The 25,793-nt window shown below is 33.8% G+C and overlaps 2 protein-coding genes across 3 annotated transcripts; both read right to left on the reverse strand.

Annotated features, from left to right (window-relative positions):
- Window positions 1-13,713: 13,713 nt before the first annotated feature.
- Window positions 13,714-25,116, reverse strand: LOC125050263. The gene is made up of 6 exons (XM_047649990.1): window positions 24,705-25,116; window positions 16,685-16,961; window positions 16,507-16,603; window positions 15,294-15,401; window positions 14,498-14,659; window positions 13,714-13,776 (listed from the first exon to the last, which is right to left on the reverse strand). The coding sequence occupies exons 1-6, from the start codon at window positions 25,114-25,116 to the stop codon at window positions 13,714-13,716; spliced, it is 1,119 nt and encodes a 372-aa protein (XP_047505946.1).
- LOC125050464 lies at window positions 17,109-22,689 on the reverse strand. 2 transcript variants are annotated; one of them, XM_047650348.1, is made up of 2 exons: window positions 22,372-22,689; window positions 17,109-22,066 (listed from the first exon to the last, which is right to left on the reverse strand). In XM_047650348.1, exon 2 carries the CDS (start codon window positions 22,034-22,036, stop codon window positions 17,222-17,224), a length of 4,815 nt encoding a protein of 1,604 aa, XP_047506304.1. In that variant the 5' UTR covers window positions 22,037-22,066; window positions 22,372-22,689; the 3' UTR covers window positions 17,109-17,221. The 2 variants fall into 2 exon arrangements, with proteins under 2 accessions (XP_047506304.1, XP_047506303.1); XM_047650347.1 differs by having other exon boundaries at window positions 22,364-22,689.
- Window positions 25,117-25,793: the final 677 nt, after the last annotated feature.

Raw genomic sequence — 25,793 nt, forward strand, 5'->3', positions numbered from 1 at the left:
AATTTGAAACGCCCCGAGATGATTACATCAACCGGAATGAGACATCATATTGCTACAATGTCCCAAATTCATTCTAAACAAAATGATCATTATACTGAGCAATTGGCAGGATTTCTAGGGCATAATATATTAGTTCATGCACAAAATTATAGATTGCCTATGCAGGTACTCCAAAAAGCTGTTGTAGGATCTCAACTCTTAGAATATGAAAATACATTAATGGAGAAGAAGAGTAACATAATAGAAACGATTAGGTCTCAATCATACCAAGAAACTAAAAACTTTGAGGAAGAGACGCCATCTTCAAAAAATTCGGCAATAGAAAGCGACCAATCTAACATCTTACTTACAAACCCCAAAATATCTATCGAAACACCAGAAACTACAGTCAATAAGAACATGGACGATATAGAAATTGGAGACTATAATGAAGTAAACGATAAAAAACAAGACAATCATTACAACCAAGATCCTAAAAATAAAGACCCCAAAATTAAGCCAAACAGAAGCAACACGAAAAGAAAATGGTCAAGTAGTACAAGTGAAAGCGATGTTGATGATGATAAACAGATTCAGAAACGAAATAAAACTAGATGAGCCAAAGAAAATAATATATATCATAAAGATTCTAAAAATAAAATGCCCAAGTTTAAGCGATAGTGATAATCCAATTCAGAAACGAAAAAAAACAGTCATAGAAAGTGGTCGGATGAAGAGATACAATTAGTCAAAAAATATTTCCAATCATACATAAATAAAAAGATAAATCCAGGCAAAAACAAATGTATGGAAGTTTTAAATAAAGAACCTATTCTTCAAAATAGGACTTGGACGCAACTTAACACGTATGTTAACAATATTTATAAAAAAAGTAAATATATTTTAATGAAGATTCTGTGCGATACGTCAAGTTATATAAGACTATATCGAGTATTGGTAGGACTGTTGCGAAGGCCAGTCTGAGGAAAGGCCAGACCTTTGTCAGTTAATCAACGGCCAAGCGGTAGCTAAACAACGCTACGGTGTCCCGGGATGAAGGGCCGGAGTAATAACAGGGCTTCGAGACTCTAGATCTTATATCTCAGGGTTACTGAGTGCAATACAATATCACATACTCTGTATGACATAAAGCTGCTGGCATGCATGAAGCTAGCCACGAAGCTTAACATCGGGTAAGCGACAAGCGCGTGTCGTCATAAATTTCCTTACCATAAATATATATCATACCTATAAACATAAAAACTGAATAAATAAAGAAAAGTTACTGATTAGGTGGTCTTGCAATAAATTATAGGAATTAAACCATCCAAATACCTTAGGTAAGTCCAGTAGGAGGACTTGCTGACTTCTGATTGGCCCATTTGAATCGGATCAACAACTATCGGAGTGGATTTGTATATTGGATCAACATTTCGGTTGCGTTTCCTAAACTTCAACGGAGTAAATCGTTGATCCGGTCGGAACCACATTTGTATGAAAAATATTATATTGGATCAACAAAAACCACCCGGATCAACATAGGTTTTCGGATCAACAAAGTGCTCGCGATATAGCACGCATGATCAACAATTGACGGATTGATATAACTATATATATATATATATATATATATATATATATATATATATATTTTCGAGCTTATATCATTCGAATTCAGTATATGGTTTTACCACTGTTAGCTGGTAGATGTTGGTTTTAGGAATAAAACAATGAGTAGATCTTAAGTTTTACTGGAATATCTTAGGATTTACTGCAGGACGAGCTTTTACAGTAACATATACATTAATTAATTTTATTGGAATTGCGCCTAAATAATATATGTATGTAACTCTAATTAAGTTTGGTGGCGGTTTTTGTATGGAGATGTTTAAATAAAACTCTTTATTTGAAGCTGGGTAACAACTGGCTTTAATGTTTTAAAACATGAGCTTATATCTAACATAAAATTAAGAGTAGTGGGGTTGCGACGCTAAGGAAAAAGATTTGGCTCATCTTACGCCAACAAATCTAAGTGTCACTTCTATACGAGTGAAGTCGACCTTTTTGGACATAATCGGAAAAATAATATGTATGTATATACAGGGTGGCCAAAAAGTCGTGGATCAAACGCAAATAGGGGATAGATGAGGTCATCAGCGACAAAAAATTGTTCTACGGGAGGTCTCTAAGGTCAACCCCTGCAGAGTTATGATTTATTTTAGTTTTTATATGAAAATTGACTTTTTTTACTAATTCTTATTAAAATTCGAAAAAATCTACACCTGTATCTTTTTCATAATGTCCACTAGATTGGTACTGATATGTATTTGGCCATCCTGTATATGTAACTTAAAACATTAGGTGATATAACTCTCTTAAAAATGTTTTTTTTCTGGTACAATTAAAACATGTCTAGTGTCTACGTAATAAAACGCTACCTCTCCTAAAATCTGATTTAAGACACCATCCCAGGACGTAAAATAAAAGGTATAAATTAAGCAAAGCCTCTCGATGATTTAATGCTGCTTAGTCGTTTTAATTAAGTAATTTTAATAATAAATCGTAATTTCGGCTAATGAAAATTACTATATACACAGTCTAACGCAATTTGGGGTTACCATGTTAAGTTGATGTTAAGTTATATCACCGCCCATAGACACTAAATGCCAGAGGGGTCGCGGGTGCGATGCCGGCCTTTAAAAAATTAGTACGCTGTATTCTTGAAGGACCCTAAGGCCCAGCACACATGGATACTTTTGAGTTTCATTTGTGTGACAGTTTATGCCATAGATACCTTTGAGAGACAACACACGTCGTAACTAGTTTGAAACCGGTTTGAAACGCGTTGCCGATCAGTTGCTTTGAAACCAGCGTGCAGGAAACTCGTGTCGGATTTGGTTCTGTCTGGTCTCAAAATCGGAATGATTGTGACTAATTTCATCATATTTAGGTTGCGGCGTGTGTGGAAAACGTTTGAAACTGGTTTCAAACCTATAATTTCAAAAGGGTTTCGTTGCAGTTGCGTTTCACCATGTGTGCTGGGCCTAAGTCGAATTGGTTTGGAAATGACTGCAAAAAAGTTAATTAGTTAAATTAAATTAATTACGACAAAAAACTATTCCAGAAGTATATTTCTGGTTGTTAAACACTTTGTTTTATTTAAATTATAACGTCAAAGTAAGGTTATACGCAAAGAATCCATGTAAAGTCTCTTTAATTAAATCAGTAATTAAAGTCGTAGCAGAAGAATCAATAAGTTCTATTGAACCCCTTTTTCAACCTTCGTATTTATTTAAACAAAAAAGAAAACTTGGTAGCCAGCTTGAATTTCTTTTATAGCTTTGTTTGTAACTCTGCACCATTCCACATTCAACTATTTTTACAAGACTTCGATTTCAATATAAACTTGATTTATTAGAAGTGATTTACATATAATATAGTCTTAATCTCTGCGTATGGCTTACAGTCTACTAGTGTTTTGTTGCACAAATTTTGTGGCAAATTCTAAAGTTCACAGTAAAAGGCCAACAAAAGATGACATTGTCTTTGAAATACGAGTTTTCATCAACGCTAATGTTGACGTTCTAGTTCTAAAATTAACTTGGCTTGGTGACAATGTTAAACGAACTTGACGTTGATTTTGTTGTGTCATTGATGAAAAAGAAATAAGGATTGTGTCCGTGATTAGGTAAGATATACTTGGTCAATCTCAATACTCAATCTTTAAGAAACCCTACTAGCAGAACTAGAGTACATAAAGTATTGAAAAGATTGTTTTTAGTGAATAAAATTTACATTTCATTAGCGTTATGAAAGCGATCAAAAGTGCTGCCTTAACATATAACAGAACAAGTTATATTGTAATTCATCCTCTCCTAGTTGTAACTTTAGGATATAGATATATATATCTACGTTATATCTTGAGTTTGAGTTTCTATAGAGGAATTTTCGATATGATAATATTGCGTACTGAGGAGCATTTAAAACTAAAGAGCAGTTATCCATTTATATAACTAAAAATGAATCGCAAAATATGTTGCTAAGCGTAAAAGACGAAGACGGCTGGAACAATTCGAATGCATTTTATATTAATTTCTTTAACTCTGAAGGTTTTTATGGAGGAAAATTTGAAAAAATATATTACAGCGAAACAAAGTTCGCGGGAGCGTATATATGTCACCGTAAAATTGTAAACACCGTTAGATTGTAATCTAACTCGCGAGATTATAAACTGTCGAAAGATTGTGAATCTCAATGAACTGCTTACAATTTAACGTATTATTATTCGGTAGTTATATGAAATTGTTGGAAAGTAAAATTAATCTGTAATTGACCAAAGAAGTTTGAATGATAACTAAGTTAGTGTAGTACAATATACCAAATAATAATACGTTAAATTGTAAGCAGTAAGCTGAGGTTCACAATCTTTCGACAGTTTATAATCTCGCGAGATAGATTACAATCTAACGGTGTTTACAATTTTACGTTAACATATATAATACAATTGAATTGGGTTTTTTCGAGACCTAAAACAAATTAAAAGACATGTTGAGATTCGCTTTATACTTTTACGTTGCTATACGAAGCTTTTTCCAATCTTTTTTTTGATCTGTGGCAAATATTTTAACACGAACGAAGCTGGCAACACCTACTTCAATAAACTAAAAAGGAAGCCCCAAACGTCATTTTACAAATAAGTCGTTTATGAAAAAATGTAATACAAACGCGTACAATTAAACAAAGTGACATTACAACGGCAACGTTTCATCTCGACAAAAACAAATAACAATTAAACATAAAACATTCCGCACGTGACTGTATTCCTGAAATTGCCCACGTGGATTATAAGGTTGATACGCGTGGAGAAATATTAAAATACAATTTAATATGTTTATTCGTTGAAACGTAAAATGACGTACAAAGAGTATGGGTGGTTACGCATAATAGAACTAAAGAGAATCTGTCATTCATAGCAACTTACTGTTTTATAAAGAATTTTGAATAAGCCACTGAGAATAAATATAATTGTCATAACAGCTATTTACTGTCAATCAAGTTTTGAGTTGTCAAATAAAATTATAAAAATCGTGTAACAATACTTACATGGAATGTGACAACCCTATATCGTGTGTCGATAATAATACATTCAATTTTAAACTCTATTCTCAAGCATGAAAGCTTATTATGTCGCATGAGCGCTTCTAAAAGTCAACATTTGAAATACATGTTAGTCTGACACAATGAGTATAAAGTTTTCAGTGCAATCTTCTTCTATATTGACTTTTAACTATAAATATTACGGAAACAATGTACAATTAAGCTACTATTGTACTACAAAACATCAACAAACACAAAAGATTTTATGTTTAATTTATTATGTTGAAAGACAAAATGAAATTGTATACTCGTATTCGTAATTTTTTTTCAAAAAGACAATTCACACCAATTGACCCAGTCCCATGCTAAGCTGGTGAAGCTTGTGTTATGGGTTCTAGGCAACGGATATACATACATAGATATAGATAGATAGACATATAAATACATATTTGAAGACCGAAGCACAACACCAAATGCTCATCACATCTATGTTCGTCTCAGCCGGGGATCGAACCCGGGACCATGGATTCGCAGTCAGGGATACTAACCACTAGACCAATGAGTCGTCGTATAGGAGATTAATTCTGATGGGACGGGAGATTGGCATACAGGTGATGTTGCCTGATGTCGTTTAGACGGGACGGGATACTGCGTGCATGCTACATCACCTAATGTCATTTTGACGGGAAAGTCCTTCGGGACTGATGGATAGACTGGTCGACAATTCTCCCTTTAGGTCTTAAGTTTCATCATCAGACGTCAAGGCAGAATACAAAATACCATCCATCACCTCAACATCCGTAGTTCCACAACTGAGCGTTTTTAATCTAGTTTTTTGCCACGCACCACCAGTATATGGAACCAGCTGCCCACTGAAGTATATCCGAACTATTGACTTAGGTTTCTTCAAGAAAAGAGCGTACCAATTCTTAAAAGGCCGGCAACGCACTTGCGTACCTTCTGGTCAATGTGAGCGTATGGGCGTTATCACTTAACATCAGGTAAGCCTCCTGTTACATAAAAACAAAAACGTCAGGGGAAGAGAAGCATCTTCCTTTCTTCACGTTGAAAAATCAGAATACACACGGCGTAGATACATTCGCTGGTTTAATGCAATGTTTCAAATTATACTTCCTTCTAACAAAAAACGTATTTAAGTACAAAAAACGCTTTTGCTTCATTAAGAACGACAATAGACTCAATAATTTAAAGAGAATTCTTCCTTGGCGTTTACTTAAGCCGGGCGGGTTAAAAGGGTCTTGCAATTTGTAATTTAGACAAAAACACTAAAGATCAAGACACACGTCGGGGGAGTAATAGAAATACCAGAAAAATGGTTTCAGGATTGCCAACGGAGCATAAAATACTTTTTAGCCCCTTCGCATATGACGTCACTCATAAAATGTCCCCAATAAAGTAATATTTGAGGAAAAGAGTCAACTATTTTGTTTTTTTATAGAACAGGTGGCAAACGGCCATTGCTCATGGACACTTACAATGCATTGCTCGCGAGTGCGTTGCTTTCATTATAAGAATTGGTACGCTCTTTTCTATGCCTAAGTCGATTTCGTTCGGAAATAACTCGATGTTTCGTTACATCCAAGTGTGATACTATTTAAATATTTGCCGTCGTTCAATAGCTTCATATCGTCGCTGCGCGTGCAATACCGCGGAAGAGCACTTTGTAAAAACCGCGTATCTGCGTTTTTGCGATTTTACAGGAAGACGAAAAAACTAAATATCTCAGTCATTTAACTACATTTTGCTGACTGAACTCTATCACTACTAGTTTGGGGCTTACTTTATGGAGTAATAGTGTAAATTTATTTGTAACTTCCGTAAATTCCGTGTAAAATCACTTACGCGGTTTTGTTGCAACAATTGATAGAAAAAGTAGTATAGTATCAGTAAGTACGCGGGTTTGAAATTTTTTTTTATTATTAGAAAACATTATTAATTGTGATAAAAAGCAAAAATTTTTCAGAAAAACAATATCTTTCTATTATTAATAATCAACATTATAAAGAAAACTTATTTTTGCTAAGTATAAGATGTGAGCTTCTTATAAAAAAAAACTTCTAATCTGTAGAAAATTTATATTTTATTCATTAGTTGGACGAGGAATAGATTTTTATTTTCATAAGGAGTTCACATCTTTTACTTAGTAATACACAGAAAAAACTTTTTATAAACGTTTTAAAAGAAGTACAGGGAAACTATAATATTTTTTTACTATTCTCTATCAACATTCATCAAAAAACTTTTGTATTGGTAAGTTTAAGATTTGAACTTCTAATCTCAAGAGAATTAACGAAGTTAGGTATTAAATTTTGTATTAAGTAAGACGTTGTGAGTTCATCTCTTTAACTTACCAAAAAAGTAGTTTTCTTAGAGATCAGTCTCCTAGGTTCCTCTAAAATCACAGAAAATATTTTAACGTAATCTTTGTTAAATGCTTTGTGCGAATACAGAATAAGTAAAATTAGCTTTTAATCATTGAATACTGTAGGTACAGTTACAACCCTAGTGCCTTGAATAATTTAGTTGACTGTGAAAAATAGGAATTGTTTTCACAATCAACTAAATTATTCAAAAGTACTCATACTTATTGAGTACAATTTAGTAAACAAAAACATTAAATAGCAAATAAACATAACAAAACATAATAATTTTAATAATTTAAACTCTCATTTAAATAATTATAATTAAAGCATTGAGCCTCTCAATCACAATAAGAACATTATTTATAAAGTAAGTTATTATAAAAACTATGACAGTCTTTGGGTATGACACTCTTAAGCTCCTGTAAGTGATCATACTTGGTCTTGGATATTGGCTGTCTAGAGTCATAAAGTGAAGGCACACTGTCAATCGGAACTATTTTCTTTGGCCGTCTTGGTAAAGGAATAAAATCATCTGCAAAGCGGAGCTTATAGTCTATTGTGCCACTTGGATTATATCTGAGTGCTTTTATTTCAACGACACAGTGATCACCCGCCCCACGACCAGGGCTTATTGAGTCATAAATCAAGCATTCTTTAAGACCGAAGTCTTTAAAAAATGTATAATCAGGTGTAATAACTTCGTAATGACTTGGTACTTTTCTCGCTTCCTTCGTGATCGTGGCGTATTGTGAGGGTAATATCATAATTTCTTCACCGTGTGGGTAAATACGCGGACTTGCAGCCAACTTCAGGCATACTACTGTTCCGCTGTATTGCTACGATGCCAAAAAAGAGGTTTCCCATTGGCTAATTCAAATTGTGTGAGAGCTAGTTTAAGCCAATCCGCATTAAGGATCTATTGGCGCGATATCTCAATTTTGTTCCTTTTGCTGTTACGCGGTATTAACAAAGTGCTCTTCCGCGGTATTGCACGCGCAGCGACGATATAGCCTTTAAATAATCGTAATTATATATTTTAGATAGTTTTATAAATTAATTTATTTAAAACATACATTATTTCGGAAATATACTCGCATGCAAACGGGCTTACGCCGTACAATCGCGTTGATAAAGTTGTCAATTTAATAAAGGTTTGTGAATCGTAGCTTCTACTAAAAGGGATCTTCATACATTTAAACTTAGTCTAAATGGATACTAAATTCCATTACATGGGTTGTGTGCCGCTAAATTATATCTTCATTTGATTTATGAATATTCATAGTATAATATGTGCTACCTATTAATATAAATTTGTATATGTATAAGTATTTATAATATACCTATTTCATCCTTCATATGAAGTTTTGGCTTACCTTCATTCCTTATTTAAAAAAATACTTATTACCCTTTAACTAATCTATATTTCGTTTCTTTCTGTTAAATTGTGTTTACGCTGTGATGAAAAGAGCCATTTGAGTAATATAGTTAAAACGCTGCAATCGGACTGTTATTTTTTATGGGGGCAAGATTTTATCTTTAAATCGAATTCTTTGGACACTACACAAATAAGTTGGTCCATAACTATCAAATATCAATTCAAAGTAACTTTAAATTATTCAAATTTGTTGTCCATACTTTTATTATTTATTATTACAATCTAATATACAGTATTTACAATTTAAAATAGTAATAATAAAAATTAATAAAAAGAAAATTAAAACAAATTTAAAATGTTTGGTCCCTGTTGCATCGTACCTTTAACGCTGGCTGAATTTCCTCGCTGTATTGCGGATACTTATTCGTTGAGCGAGGAAAGCACCAGCTCTGGGGTCACCGGTACTATCTACCAGCGAATTTAAATCTTTATGTGAGAGCCTGTGATCTTGAACCCCACGGCCCAAGAGTCTCTTCTTCAAAGGGAATAAAATCGAAGTTAGAGGAAAGACTCTTATATTTGAGCCATTTATTATAAAATAGTAACATTCTTCTAAAGTTTCAATTCCATTTAAGTTAGTTCATAAATGGAAAACCTCTATTTTGCAACAAATAGCAGAGTTATTATTTAACTGTGGCACTGCTTCCGGGGGGCAGTGAAGCGCTAAACCGGATATCCGGTGTGTGATAACGAATTTAACGAGTTAACACTTAATTCACTTACTTTATAGCAATATGAATGTTCTTTAAAAGTTGTGCTGTAATTTGAAAGTTTCATAAGTTGCAGTAACAACTCATGCCAGTTCTTTTATTTCCTTGGTGAATCTTTTAAATAATCACACTTTGAGTTTCCTCGGTCAAAATTGTTCAATAAAAATGTTAGAAACGATACTTTGAGTAAGAAAGCTTCTATTTCTTTTGAGATAGCAGATATTACCTCAAATTTCAATCAAGCATATAAAATAAAATATATTTATTATGGAATATAAGATACAGGTATCACTTATCCCACATCATTAAATTTGAATCGGTAGACATCCCTACTCATCGGCAAAGAAGACAGAGGGTGTAGGCCGAGAGAAAAAGCCGGGGTAAAAAACTCTCGGTACTCTTTTAAAATAGCAAATCATCAAACAACACTTATTTTTAAAAAAATATCGCAAATTAATTAGAAGTAGCCTGTCTTGTACTAGTCCCAGGCCCTTTTATCAACTAGATAATCGTTAACTTTATAGTAAGCCTTTTTACACAGCTTTTCTTTAATACATTTAAGAAATGTATTAAAAGGCAAGCATAAAAGAACCTCTGGAATTATTAAAGAAAAGTATCCCTTTTCCCAAAAAGAATTACTAACTTTAGATAGTCTAGTACGGGGAAATTGCAAATATTCTTAATACGAGTAGTTCATAAATAGTTTATACAATAGATACTGTATTCTATACAAAATTGGTTAAACCTGACAAAATATTTGTGTCTCATGTGGAGTGGAGTGGGTGTGGAGATTTAGGGTAAACATTTTAAGTCTCGTTTCTGAATATACACATTACACACCCTTAGCGCCAATACAAGTGACTTTCGTATGCCAGAAATGTAGTCATCAAAGTTCGCGCTATGTCAAGATTCTGAATTTTACTTAACTATCTGCTGCCTCATAATGTTCTAGAGCTTAAGTCCCAGGTCGTCTTCCAGGTAGGACTTACCTTATGGTCTAAGATCCCGCTATACAACGACCTTCACTGAGATGCTTATTTAATGAAACTTTTTTTATATATAATTTAATATGTCAATAAATATAATCCATATGGGTTGCCTAGCAAATTTCAGTCCAGAGTATGTTTAATTCATTTAAAAAAAAAATATTTTTTTAAACATTTCACCGGTATGATTATTAGATAAATTCTATACCAATCGAAAGTATGAAGCCCATAGAATATGCAAACGTTAGGTTGTTTTTAATCAATTAATTATTTATGTGTATATTTTTTATGTGACACTAAAGTATATATACATCTTTAGTATAAAAGAAGGTTATAGTGATACATATATAATACTACCCTGATTAAAAATATTGATTGAAAAAAGTTCGAAAAAATGTACTACATGCAAATTATAAAAAAAAATTTTTTTTTTAAATATTAATTAAACATACTCTGGACTGAAATTTGCTAGGCAACCCATATGGATTATATTTATTGACATATTAAATTAAATATAAAATAAGTTTCATTAAATAAGCATCTCGGTGAAGGTCGTTGTATAGCGGGATCTTATACTATTAGAAGGTAAGTCACGGCACATATGATTCGATATATCAAATTAATCAATGAATTACATAGGTTAACGGACCTTTTTCATTGTTCGTTCAGTGAACTGACTAAAGTTTTACTATTTGTTAGTGCCTATAGTAATTAGTAATTTTTTTCATTATGCAATTATTTAGTTAGTCCTAATAAATTTCTTATATTAGTTTTTTAATATCATAAAATTATTTCGAAATATTTTTAATTCCCCGTATGATTAAAGATAAACACAAGTTTTGCGCTATATCCCAAAATAATGGCTAGAAATCCATTGTTTCACAACTTTTCGAAAACTTAAACACAATTATTTTTAAACGGAGCACTCGCTTCGAATTTGGCAACATTTTTTTGGCGTTTCTCCAACTTCTTACGTTTAAAAGATAAACATTTCTTTCCTAGTTTTGTATGTCTCTACTAATACAATGTTGTCGGGTACATTTTTATTGTAAAACTTTTTTTAATCTGTCTATGCTATGCCGCGAAGGGGGCTTTTAATTTGTAATGTTATTGGATCATCTGGATCCGTCAGAACGGGTCGTTTTTGTCAGGAAGCGGTAAAAGTTAATGCTTTTACGCACCAACGGGTTGGGTTGGTGTTAACCCTTGTCAAAGTGGCCCATGGCCAACTTCATTCATTGGTCCATGGTAGAAAGCTCCAGGTCATGGTGGAGATCCTCACGCCGCTCCCCATTCTCATGAATTCAATCAAGGTTCCAAGAACTGCACATGTCTATACCTACACACGCTACGGTCTACTGCGTTCCTTTCCTGTGGACCTTAATGTGTATGCCTTTAGACCAAACAAATTTTGAAATGGTCACGTGACTAATCGTAAGAATTATCTTACGACATTAGTCATTCCTATGTAATTTGTTATCTCTCATATTTTCATTTCAATAGCGAAAGTATATCTAAGACATTTGATATGTTTAGCAGTCAAAATATCGAGTGACAAAAACAATATAATACATTCAAAAAATATCCGTTGAAAAGGTTATATTTAATTGTTTATAAAACAACAGACCACGAAAACACAGTAAACAATGGGTAGAATAAAAATATTATATTCCTGTTTACATTGTATCTTCGTAGCACTATTTCCAACAAAATAAAATACACAAACGTAGAATGTACAAACAATTTTCCGTCCTAGTTTTAATTACTCTGAGCGAAAAATTCAAACAAATAATTCACAATCAGTGCAAATACACAGCAGTTAACATAAATCAGGGACAACGCTTTTAAAATATAAACGAGCCATGTATTTTATGACTCAATATATCAATTATCTACTTTAATCTTGTTTGCGATTTAAGTTTTCTTAAATTAAGATACATTATCTCCTTCATAAGTTTAAAAGTTAGTTACAAACGCCTATAAGAAAATGACAAAAAGGTTGGAAAACCAATAGGTTTACTCCCTTTTTATTTCACACTTTGCGAAACTTTTTATTTAAAAAAATCCCGTTTATTCCGAGTATTTTAGCATAGTATAAGGATAAATGTATATGTTACTTTTTTATAGAACAGGGGGCAAACAGGCAGGAAGCTCACCTGAATTTAACTGATAAAGACACACTCAATGCCAGAGGGCTTGCGAGTACGTTGCCGGCCTTTAATAATTGGTACGATCTTTTCTACATGGACCCTAAGTCGTATTGGTTGGGAAATACCTCGGCGGGCAGCTGGTTTTACATAGTGGTGTTGCTCGGCAAGCTGTCGTGGGTTCTACCTCGACGTCCGATGAAACTCAGCTGGAGGTATCCGAACGACTCCCCTGCACAGCCTCCAACATCTCCAGCCAAAATGCAGGACATGCAGAGAACATCTCTACGCAACGCCAACGTATCAAGCCGCTAGGAAGGTGACTGATCGTCTACGCCCTACGGTTCGAACCGCTCTTCGTTGATTACGGTCAACTGGAAGGTACTGGTACTGGGGAGCTCGCGCCCAGAGGTTTCTACTCCATCTGAGACAGTATTGCTTTAATACATATATATACTAACGGATATATATTTATCCTGACTAAGTATATCAAGGGTGTTTAATGTACTAAAGTAACTAAGATTTAGAAATAAAAGTCCGTGACCAATAGTGATAATTGCAAAGTTGAAAATTATTGTTTTTTTTTTATATATATGTACATATTTGTAAATTGCAATTTAAAAAAAAAATTAAATCTAGTTTGGTTTTTACTTTTAATTTTGAAGTTATTTTATCTTTATCATTGTAATGTTTCCCTATAAATGTTGTGCACACTTGTTATTGATGCGCATGCATGTATCTTGTTTTCTATGTTATGTGTTCTCTGTAAGTGTTTGTATGTGTTTCATTAGTGTGCCTTTTAAAATAAAATAAAATAAAAAAAAATAAAAATAAAATTGAGTTTTCCGAAAAACTCCATACATCCTTTGCGATTCTACAAACCATAAGTTATTGAAAACCTTTCCATTAAAAAACTAATCTATTAATTTATTTCAATCTATTAATCCGTCGCTAATAATTCTATGTCAGATTTCTTTATGTTCTTGTGCCTTTAGAATCTCGCATAACCACGAAGAACGAATAAGACAACCGTAAAACCTGAAAATATAATGTTTCGATGAAAATAAACCCACAGTGGATTGTAAAACATACATATTTGAGAGCATAGTGGTTAAGGTTGTGACAATCCTAACAACGTGCATTCAAAGCCCGGCTATGCAGCAATTGTTTTTTCATTGAATACAATTAACGCTTGCTTGTAATGTATGCCTTAGATCCAAAAATCTATGTATTAAGTAGGAGATTCTTAATAAAATACATTAAAATAATCAGTGGCGCTACAATAGGCAATATAATAGGCAAGTAGGTGATCAGCCTCCAGTACCTGACAAACGCCGTCGACTTTTTGGGTCTAAAGCAAGCCGGTATCCTCGCGATGTTTTCCTTCACCGTTCGAGCGAATTTTAAATGCGCACATAGAAAGAAAGTCCATTGGTGCACATCCGGGGATCGAACTTACGACCTCAGGGATGGAACATAGACGATGTAGTGCTTACAATATCCTAGCAACCTTGGGATCTTACGTATAAAAAAATTTAGAAGCATTTAATATATATTTCTTTATTGACGTTTATAAGTGTAAATACCTAAATGACTAGATTTTGAATTTGAATTTAAATTTTACGTCGCAAAAATCTTTCGGTTTGTTAGCTACTGAACGTGCTTCAAACACAGATATAAAGTCTGAAATAGTAATCGTAAAAGTAGGGGAAAAATTCATTGCACAGCTATTAGTATAAATAAATTACGAAAATCTTACCACTAAGAAATTTTCATATGACAAATTGATGACCCCAAAGGCTGTCATATAAAGTGGTTTCTGAGACTGTTGGAGCGTGACGACTATGAGTTTCCGAAGACCTGGTCTAATCCTAACCTTCTCCCATCCACAATGAAAAATGGCTGTAGGGACTTGCAAAGCCTGAAATGCAAAGTCCAGGGAAATAATGCTTCAAATGTTCTTTAATCTACTATGGAGACTTTTACCCTAAAAGGGGCTATACAAGAACTAGACCACTACTAGAACATAAATTTATACTAACACAACTAATACTAATATTAAGGAATGCAAACTAAGTAATTGTTGTTTGGATTAATAAAGCTTTAATAATAATAATCTACTGTAAACCTCAAATATTTAGGAATGTTTTTCTAACATTTATGAACATGATAAGGGCATTCAATTTCTCAAATAAATACTGGGCTTAGTCGTAAACTAAATTTGTATTAAAATTACAGTTCGTGTCGACAAATTTTCATACTATTAAGGCATCTTGACTAAGTCTACTATCTACTATAATAAAAAGGGGTTGATCGTAGAGGGGTGACAATCAAGGGTTGTATGTATTTTTGTATGCTGTATCATAAAAAAAAAGTTTTGTCTAAAAAATAAAAATAGAAATTTAGGAGTGGTCCGATTCTCAGACTTACTGAACATGCATAAAAAATATTATAAGAATCAGTCGACCCGTTTCGGGCGAGTATGGGAACGAACATTGAGACACGAGAATTTTATATATTAGATTATAGAACTACTATAACGACACACTATATACCTCATATGTGATATTAGCCGAATATGTCATATAAACTCCAGTTAAGATAACTATAGAGATATAAGATCCCACACACACTAGTAGCAGCGCCATATCGGACCCAGCATACTAAAATAACACGGTAAATTTAAACATGAAATTAACATACATTACACTATTTAATTATGATAATGCACGCTAACTAGCTTTGCCGGCGCATACTTCATTAACTTTATATTGTAAATTACATTTTTGTACAGAAAATTTAATCAAGATAATGTGTTGGAAGAAAGATTTATTCACCTTAAATACATTTATATACTGTACCTTTAAATATTATGAATACAACGGTCTTGTATTTTTTATGTACATAATAATTAAACAAAAGCAGTGGCGCTACAACCAATAACCACAAGTCTCAGTGTCCTAGTTTATGTCACAATTCATTAGGATTTTTACATACGAAATAATCGGAATATGGGAGTCCTAGTTCGCGAGCTAAGTTTAGATTCCGATTCTGTATCTATTACTTGATTATAATTGTTTATAAGCAAACATGTATGATGTGTCCAGCTCACTAGGCTTAGATAGCCTAGTCTAAAAAAAATATCAAAGAAGACCAATAGTCGATAGTAGGTCCATATAGTTTACTGAACTATTGTTATTATGAATCTCGGTTTGAATTTCATTTCAAGAACGGAGTTTGATCCTTTGGAAGGCTTACGACACAGGTCCAACATGAAGAGGCCATTCCTAGATTAAACTATAAAGAACTGAGTTGAATGACTTGTTATGAGGCAATTTTTGTTATTGTTAAACAAAATTTTAATGGATTATTTTTCCGACCCAAATATCGGCCAATAGAATTGCACCATTCGACGTCACGTGGTACAACCTACATGGTATTATACTGAAAATTTTTTGTGAAAATTTTCTCTGGTCGTTGTTTCAAGAAAAGTATTAAGTAGTTGTTTTATTCATTATGAAATTCTTATTTGTTAACTGTACATTTCGTCTCATGGTGCAATTGTATTGGCCGACATTTGGGTCGGAAAAATAATCCCCCGAATACCACACGAGCTTCAAAATTATCGGCCATTTCCCTCAAGGTTCCCTGCAAACAAATATAGTCGTCATGACGACTATATGAATTGTTTGCAACGAACCTATCGGGAAATACCCGATAATTTTGAAGCTCTTGTGGTATTATAAGTGAAAATTTTAAATAACTCACCACAGCTTTTAGAAGTAAAACCACTAGCAAAGTAATGCTTTCAACGATTTGTACACTGTATATGCTTCCAATAGTGTTTTGTACATTGCGAGCGCACCTAACGAAAAATTATTTTAAGTATACGATTCAGAAGTCATGAAATGTGTATAAATTTTAGTATTAATAACAGAAATCGTACCATAAAGCATGCTTGAGTAACATGACACCATCCAAAAACTCCTTCTCAAACTCCTTACTACTCTTAGACTTTTTGCCAAGACTCTCAAAAAACATTCGAACTCTTATAAACTTGTACTTGATAAAGACTAGAGTACATAAACAGAGATAGTCGGTGGAATTCATAATGCAGATAATGTACCAGAAGTGAACTATGGCTAGAAATCTAATAAAATTTACAAGGAGCCCAGTATCGCTCGTCTTAGGGTAATAAAGAACCTCAACTCGTACTGGTATGTCTGAAAAGTTTAAATAAAATTTTATATAGAAACACTTTTTTACACGCTTTATATTAACTTCACCTGTATGTATGTGTTACTGAAGGATAGTATGAAAGTTAACAAATATATTTTCTTTGAAAAAAGGATTATAAATCAAAAAAGATGTTTCTTTGTACAGAGGTGTAATTGGAATGAATTAGTAATACTACAAACTAAAGCACGCCCTTGTTCTGTTTGTAGCAGTTAAGACAATTGTAGTAGTTGCTACTCAATAATATTCAGGCGCTATGCACCAACATGCCCCCAGGCGTTGAAGGCTTGGCTTCAACCAATCCATTCGGCAATGGACAAATTTTCGAAAATGATCGTCTCACATTTCCAGTCGACGTTCTAATTTCTGCGACACGAACAACATCATCTGCACCAGGAAAGAGCGCCACGATGCGACCCAGCTTCCATTTCATAGGTGGCAGATTTTCCTCCTTTAGCAAAACAAGTGAGTCAATTTGCAAAGGGTTTCCTTGGGTTTGCCATTTTGTCCGTTTTTGGAGTTCTGAGATATACTCCTTGCTCCATCGTGTCCAGAAATGTTGACGAAGCTGTTCAATTCTTCGAAATCTTGAAAGATGACTATAATTGTGGTCTACATAACTTTCAGTTGGAATAGCTGTGAGTGGACGTCCGATCAAAAAATGTCCAGGGGTCAGTGGGGTCAGATCTTCAGGGTGCGTTGATAAGGGAGTGAGTGGTCGTGAGTTTAAAATAGCTTCTATTTGCGTTAAAACTGTATACAATTCTTCAAAAGTTAATTTAGAGTTCCCTAATACTCTTAATAAATGGTATTTCGTAGATTTAACTGCTGCCTCCCAAATCCCACCAAAATGTGGTGAATACGCAGGTATGAAATGAAAGTTTATGCCATCATTGATGAGATCAGTGGCAAGAGAGTCAGAGTTACGCATTAAGAAATTAGCTAAATCTTTACAAGCCCCAACAAATGTAGTACCATTATCTGAATATAAGTGCAATGGTTTACCCCGACGAGCAATGAATCGACGAAAAGTAGAAATAAAACTGTTACTTGTCAAATCACCCACTAATTCCAGATGTAATGCTTTAGTCGTAAAACATACAAATATAACTATATAAACTTTGACAATACGAGAGCCTCGACCTTGACGACTGACAGAAGCAATAGGACCTGCATAGTCCACGCCAACAGACTCAAAAGGATAATTACCGGGAGTTACTCGACGCTGGGGTAAATTACCCATAATAGGAGCTTCAATCTTTCCTTTCATGCGTGTACACCTGATACATCGTCTATAAGTAGTCTTTGCTAAATTTCTACCACCGATAGGCCAATAAACTTCTCTTATTGAAGATAACAATAACTGTGGCCCAGCATGCATAAGTTTCAAATGTTCATGTTGAAATATTAATTGTGTTAATCGATGTGTGGACATTAATAGTAAAGGATGTTTTTTATCATATGAAAATTGTGAATTACTAATACGACCGCCAATACGCATTAAATTATTTTGATCTAAAAATACATTAAATTTTAACAAAGCACTTTTAACTGGTAATTCTTTCTTTTGTAAAAGAATATCATATTCTGGAAAAGATTCTCTCTGAGCAGAACGAATAATAACGTTAAGTGAATTACTTAATTCTGTTTCAGTAAGGTAATTAGTTACAGCACGTCGACCCTTACACGATTCAATAAACCTAAGTAGATAAGCTATAGCACGTCGTAGTCTGTTAAAATTTGAAAAGCGTTCAAATTGAATGAATTCTATTGGATGAGCAATGTTAAGTAAACATACCTCATTACGCATTTCTGGCAACGGTTCACATTGTACTAAAATGGAAGGCCAATCAGTATAAGACTTCTGTAAAAAGTTTGGTCCTGACCACCATATGTTTAGTGATTCAATATCATCGACTTTAACTCCTCGAGAAACATAATCAGCTGGGTTTTGAGCGGTAGGAACATGACGCCATTCACAATCACCGGTTATTTCTAAAATGTCTCCGACGCGATTCCTTACAAACGTATTTAATTTACTTGGCAACATCTTAAGCCAACCTAATACAATGGAAGAGTCAGTCCAGAAAAATGATTTCGTAACTTTAATTCTTAACGAACTACAAACCTTTTTATATAGTTTTGCAGCCACTTGAGCTCCACAAAGCTCGAGCCGTGGTATTGTAGTTGGTTTAATCGGTGCTACCCTACTCTTAGCTGTTAATAAACGTACTAATACATTACCGCTACGATCACTACTACGTATGTATAAACAGGCACCGTATGCCCTTTCAGAAGCGTCCGAAAACACATGAATTTCTAATTGTTCATACGAATTAATCATTACATGACGTGATACCCGTAAATTATTTAACACATTTAAATTTTTAGTAGCATCCATCCAGAGTGCTTGGATGTGCGAAGGAAGAGGTTCATCCCATGATAGACTCTGCAACCATAAACTTTGTAATATAATCTTAAATTTAATGACAACAGGAGAGAGAAGACCTAAAGGATCAAATATTTGTGAGATCACTGAAAGCAAGGTACGTTTTGTGTTAGCCGCAGTAGAGAACCCAATTGGGAAATAAAGATCATCACAAACAGGTAGCCAACCTAAACCTAAGGTCTTACTTGGCTCATTCCCCCCAACATTAAGATTATGCGAGGCTTCTGTTGCAGACTCTGAAATTAATTGAGGCTCATTAGACTTCCACTTTCGTAGGAATAAACCAGCTGAGCCTAGTGTGGTTATTACTTTTTCGCGAATATTCCTCACTACATTCAGATCATCCCCCTCACTCAACAAATCATCGACGAGAAAATCATGGAGAATGACTTCTGCTATCTGGTGGTCTTGACATTCGAGTCCCAATTGTTTCAGACATCTTGTAGCGAGAAATGGTGCACTCGCGGTACCATATGTTACAGTATTTAATTGGAAAGCTCTAAGGGATTGAAATAGGATGTCACGCCATAATATATGCTGCAGGTATCTATCATCAGGATGAACAAGTATTTTTCGGTACATTTTCTCTACGTCAGCGACGATAACATACTTATGTTGTCTAAACCTCAAAAGAATGGACACAAGATCGTCCTGAACCGTTGGACCTACCATCTGAATACTGTTAAGGCTTAAATTATTTGACGTAGAATTAATATCATCATCAATTAGATTTTTACTAACAAAATTGCACTGAATACGATTAGGTGGACAAGTTGAAAATAAAACCGTATCACAAATTGGACCAGAAACTATCCAACCTAACCTTGTTTCACAAAGAGTAGGTTTGTTATTACCTAACTCAATTCTTTGGTTTCCTACTATATTCCAAAAGATATCAGCGCCTAATATAAGGTCGATGGACGCGGGTTTATAAAAATGAGGATCCGCTAAACAAATATTCGTAGGAATATTTAAATTTAAGATATTAACTGTACTGTTTGGTACACTATCAGTTAACGATGGTAAAATAAAACAATTAATGTTACACGTAAATGAGTCATCCAATGACTTAAAACGCAGATTACACATTTTATCGATTTGGGTAATTGCATTATTAATACCCTGAACGGATTGACTTATTTTATTATACGACAGATTTAACTGTTGAAACATCCTGTACGATAAAAGGCTAGATGTGCTACCAGAATCTAATACAACACGAACAACGTGTTCGCGATTGTTTGAATCGTATAACTTGACTAGCGCAGTGGATAATAAAACCAAATTTCCGCGGCGACAATTATTGTCTTGACCGGCAGAAGAAACGCTGGTTGATAATGTCAAGTTATTCGGATTACTGATGGCGGGAGTAGCATTAGAACCAATACCCTCACCACGCACTAACAGCTTCTGCTTATCTGCAACGTGAACTAAAACTGAATGTTTTTTCTTACATATTTTGCAACCTGATTTTTTGCAATTATTTGAGAAATGAGATTTAGAGAAACAATTAAAACAAACCTTAAATGTTGGCAATAATTGAAGACGCTCTTCGTTATTTAAGGCTAAAAACTGAGAACACATATTCAGTTTATGCTCGCCATCACATTTAGGACAAATCTCTTTAATGTTAATATTATTAGTATGTAACGTCATAGTTTTGTGACTGGGTTTAATTTTTGAATTTGTGTTGTGTTCAACTGAATCTAATAAAGTAATGCGAACACGTAAGAAATCTAATAAGTGTAAAAGTTCAATACGTGTGTCGGTGGGTAGCCGGCCTTTATATTCCTCCCATTCTCGGAATGATTTTGTGTCTAACTTTTGACTTATTAGGTAAACTAATAAAGTATCCCAATGTTTAGTGGATTCGCCCAATCTATCTAAGGCCCTTAGATTTTTATTTAATTGGTCAACGATACCCTTTAAATTACATGCTGTCTCCCGTGTGACAGGTTCAATTTTAAATAGTGCAGCAACATGATGTTGGATTAATAAGTTTTTATTATCGAATCTGTCACACAGTAATGTCCAAGCTACGCTATAATTCTTCCCTGAGAGCTCAACGGAAGATACTACCAAAGCAGCGCTGCCCTCTAGAGACGACTTCAAATAATGGAATTTGTTAATATCATCTAGGTCGTCGTTAGTGTGAATTAGGCTCATAAACGTATCCCTAAACCCGATCCACTCGTTAAATAAACCGTTAAATTTCGGTATTTGGATCGTGGGCAATTTGACAGGATTCAGTTTAACACTATGTATGACACTACCTTCGCCATCAGATGGAAGAGGAATGTGAGATTTTTTATAATTTGAAAGAATTTTCTGAGCATTACTTAATGCCTTATAATATCTATTTTCAAATTCCTCACGCTCCCCAAACACCTGACTCTCATCATCCTGTAAACATTCCAATCGTGTTTGCACCTCATCGAACTTATTATACAATGCATCAAACCTCTTAATGCGCAACTCCAACTCCTCATAATCCCTTTCATCGGGAGGTGATGGCGATTCAAATGAAGATAAAAACCCGTTGAAAATGGTAACTTGACCCTTATAGCTGCTGCGCTTTTTAATAAGTTCAGCTACTTCGGTTTTTTCAGACATGTTTGCAGAGCCAGCAGTTAAATCCTGGAACTATCGTCAATATTCTAAGGTATATAATTAAAAAAAACCTACACACACAATCAACCAATATAAAACAGAATTAAATTATCTACTTCAAAAACGCTAAAAGAAATATATATTTTGAACATAAGTAGTAGGTAGCAGTAGTCAAAACGTGGTATGTAAAATAGTACGTAACACCTACAATTTTATTAAAAATAATAATATCCAACTACGTATATAATAATTAACACAAATCACTTTTATACATAACAATAATTAAATCAGGTTTTTAAATCATTTAAATAATATAAGAAAAAACTATACCGACTCACGACACACTCCTGTACAAATCCTTTTTTCTTCTCGATAACCTCCACTGACCTTGATTGAAGTAATTAATTAATTATTTATTTCAATTATTATCCGTGCTCAAAGGACCAATGTTACTGCAGGATAGTATGAAAGTTAACAAATATATTTTCTTTGAAAAAAGGATTATAAATCAAAAAAGATGTTTCTTTGTACAGAGGTGTAATTGGAATGAATTAGTAATACTACAAACTAAAGCACGCCCTTGTTCTGTTTGTAGCAGTTAAGACAATTGTAGTAGTTGCTACTCAATAATATTCAGGCGCTATGCACCAACAAACTATGTAACCGACTCCTTCGGACTCGATTTTGACCCAATTTAAACGGACAGATTTAATTCAAACTTTGTAGGGGAGACCGGGTACAAAAGTAACACTTTGTACTTCACACTTGATTTGTGGCTAGGTTTTAATATTGTCATTAAATTAATATAACCATATATAAATTCAGTTTATGTTCTTTACACTAGCAGCTCGATTTATTTTACTACGGTGTCTTTTATATGAATAACAGAGAGTTAAAAAAAAAAGTCAGTTGTTACTTTCGACCACGTAGGCAGGTCGAAAGTAACACGTTGTGGGTCGAAAGTAACAAGAAGAGGTTGGTAATTAATACAATATTATATGTAATACTTGTTTATTATCAACAAGTATTTATGTAAAAAGTAAAAGTTCTGCATTCTGCATCCATCCACTAGCATTGCCAGCTCCGGCACAACCAACAGGACCCTCAAGTATCATGTGGTCTTGGAATTGTTTCAATGGGAATACGAAAAAAGGAGGTATGTGTCCTCCTTGAGCATTAATCGCAACAGCAACAGTTACTAATCTTCCACGTTCTGCTGAGGTTACTGCACCTACTTGTTCAGTTCCTTTTTGAGCAACAATCGTGCTAAGTTTTTGGACAGTGGACCCCTCTCGCATCCATATTCCAGATATCTTTTGGCTCAAATTTGTACCTATCAATTACCTCAGCAAGATTATCAAAAAATTTGCTCACATTATGATCGTTGAAACTCCGAGATCTCAAACAGAGGCTCGGGTGCCGTTTTAAAAAACCCGTCAACCATTCATTACCAGCCATTTGACTATCGTGCCACCTTTCAGAAAAAAAAATATCCGCCGCTTTTCTATACACTTATGTGTCGTGTAGTTGTTCTTATGCGTTGTCGCGGCATTCTGTTGGAGTAAAGGTAATTAAATCATTACGGGGACAAAAGTAACTTGTTACTTGTGTACCCATAGGACTATGTTACTTTTGTACCCTTCCTCATTTTTGTTGAAACATGAAATATAACCTTAGAACGGAACGTGCTAAACAAAAACAAATTTAAACAATGTACAATCAATCTAATCAAAAATAGATATGCAAACATTCAGATTACTACTATCCTTTTACGACTATGTAAACATTAAATAACAAAATATCGAAAAACTTACTTTTGGTTTGTAAAAACACTTAGTATCCTCTCACACAATCTAACAGTGCTTGAAGTACGCGGCGACTAACTACAAGTTAGGGGGGTGCTCTCAGCTATTGCCTGACGGCGGCGAAGCTGTGTTCGACCATTGGATGAATCTAGAGAGCATTTGTTACTTTCGACCCGCCGTTACTTTTGTACCCGGTCTCCCCTACACTTATAAAGAATCAGCGACAATATAATAATTTCATAGGTTTATCTCGAAAAAACAATGAAATTTTTTTTAAGTCCACAAAGCAATACGATTAAACTGAGACAACACGTATTGCTGCTAGGACTAAAAAGTGGAAAATAAATATAGTTTAAAAAAACTAAAAATTATTTTTTCACTTTTTAGTCTGATGTGCTTTAAAAGCGTGTTTTATAGTTTTTTTAAACTATATTTATTTTACCTGTTTGACTAGTCAAACAGCTTACTTTAATTCAATTTAATTAAGAGTTCAAAGTCGTGAATCCAAACTGTCACTGAGTGTGCCGATGAAATTTTATTCATAATTAATACATGCGTGTACGGTGAAAGAAAAACATAGTTAAAGGAAGTCTGCAACAAATGACGAATGCCTCTAAAAAATTATATTGTGAAATAAACAAATTTAAGGAAATAAATAAAATTAAAAACTGAGCGAGAGATTGAGTCCAGAAATTTCCTTCGGTGATTCTGACTGTAAGCTGTAAATTATTAACAACCTAGTTCAGCTTTGTTACAATATTTATTTATAAACACTATGTTGGCTTAATACATATACAATCAGATAATACCTTCCACAAAATAATCCTTGATGCCATAAAGCATGTACACCGTTGCAGAAAAAATACCGCAACAAACAACCACGTAAACAACTATTGCGGCTCTTATAGCTCTCTTATTCGAGTGTTGGGTCACCTCCCCCTCTAGAAGTTTCTTGAAAAATACCTTAATTTCTTCTTTTTTGGCATAAAGTATTATAACTTTGAGACTTATTGCTGGCAAACCATAACTAAATAAAAGTACATCATTACTTTCTTTTAACGTTAAATCTGTTCTGTAATTTGCTGCCAAAACATTGACCGTGAAAATAACCCAAAATATATTTACGATAAGGGAGAATGCTTTGTTTAATATTGGATATCTTATTTCCCGTTTTTCATACCAGCAGTCTGCTAGACCCAAGCGGTATATGAAATTGCAAATTAATTTTATATAATCCTTTTCAGTGACTGGGAAGCAAATTTTCCTTTTTAAAGCCATTTTCTAGACGTTTTAACTTACGGACGCCTTGTAACGTAGTCTTAAAAAAGCACGAAAACTGTTACTTCTTATTCATGAGGTGGGGCTTAATATACCTTAATCGGTTTTCGAACTTTAATTGTTACGAAAAAATAATCATTCGATAATTGTTTAGAAGCTAAATCAATTAAAACTTTTATTAAACTTTCGTTTAATCGAAACACCCATTTACCTATTAGGATTATAATTGGTAGGTATTGAAATCAATAAAACTTCGTGAAATTAAGGTAACTATGTAATGATCGTTTTTTATAACTTACACAAAAATTTACAATTGATTTTATAATAAATCAAAACTAAAACTTAACTTGGCTTTTTAATACCAAACAACATATAAATATTAACAATATTCTTAACCTATATAATAGTAAAAATAATCAATAATCGGTAAATGAAGAACCAAAATCAATTTGACATGACAACATTTCCTCGCTGAATAGCGACACCCATTCCTTGAGCGAGAAAAGCACCAGCTCTGGAGTCACCAGTGCACAGAGCGTTTTTAACTATAGGTTACTAATTATAACTAATTTGTATAAAACAATATTTGATGTTAAAACCTCAGCTAACTATTTACTACTAGGACATTTCTAATACTTAATGAACGACCCCTGGATAGGGCAGAGAGCATCAAAAGT

The sequence above is a fragment of the Pieris napi genome, chromosome 6 (assembly GCF_905475465.1).
Source record: "Pieris napi chromosome 6, ilPieNapi1.2, whole genome shotgun sequence".
Lineage (NCBI taxonomy): Eukaryota > Metazoa > Arthropoda > Insecta > Lepidoptera > Pieridae > Pieris > Pieris napi.

Bases quoted from the DNA above. Each gene is read 5' to 3' on its own strand.
- LOC125050464 (XM_047650348.1), bottom strand. From the start codon at position 22,036: ATGTCTGAAAAAACCGAAGTAGCTGAACTTATTAAAAAGCGCAGCAGC.
- LOC125050263 (XM_047649990.1), bottom strand. From the start codon at position 25,116: ATGGCTTTAAAAAGGAAAATTTGCTTCCCAGTCACTGAAAAGGATTAT. The intron at 14,660-15,293 runs GTATATAGTGTG...TTTGCATTTCAG, and splicing joins CGGCTAATATCACATATGAG to GCTTTGCAAGTCCCTACAGC. The intron at 13,777-14,497 runs GTAAGATTTTCG...TTATATTTTCAG, and splicing joins CATATGAAAATTTCTTAGTG to GTTTTACGGTTGTCTTATTC.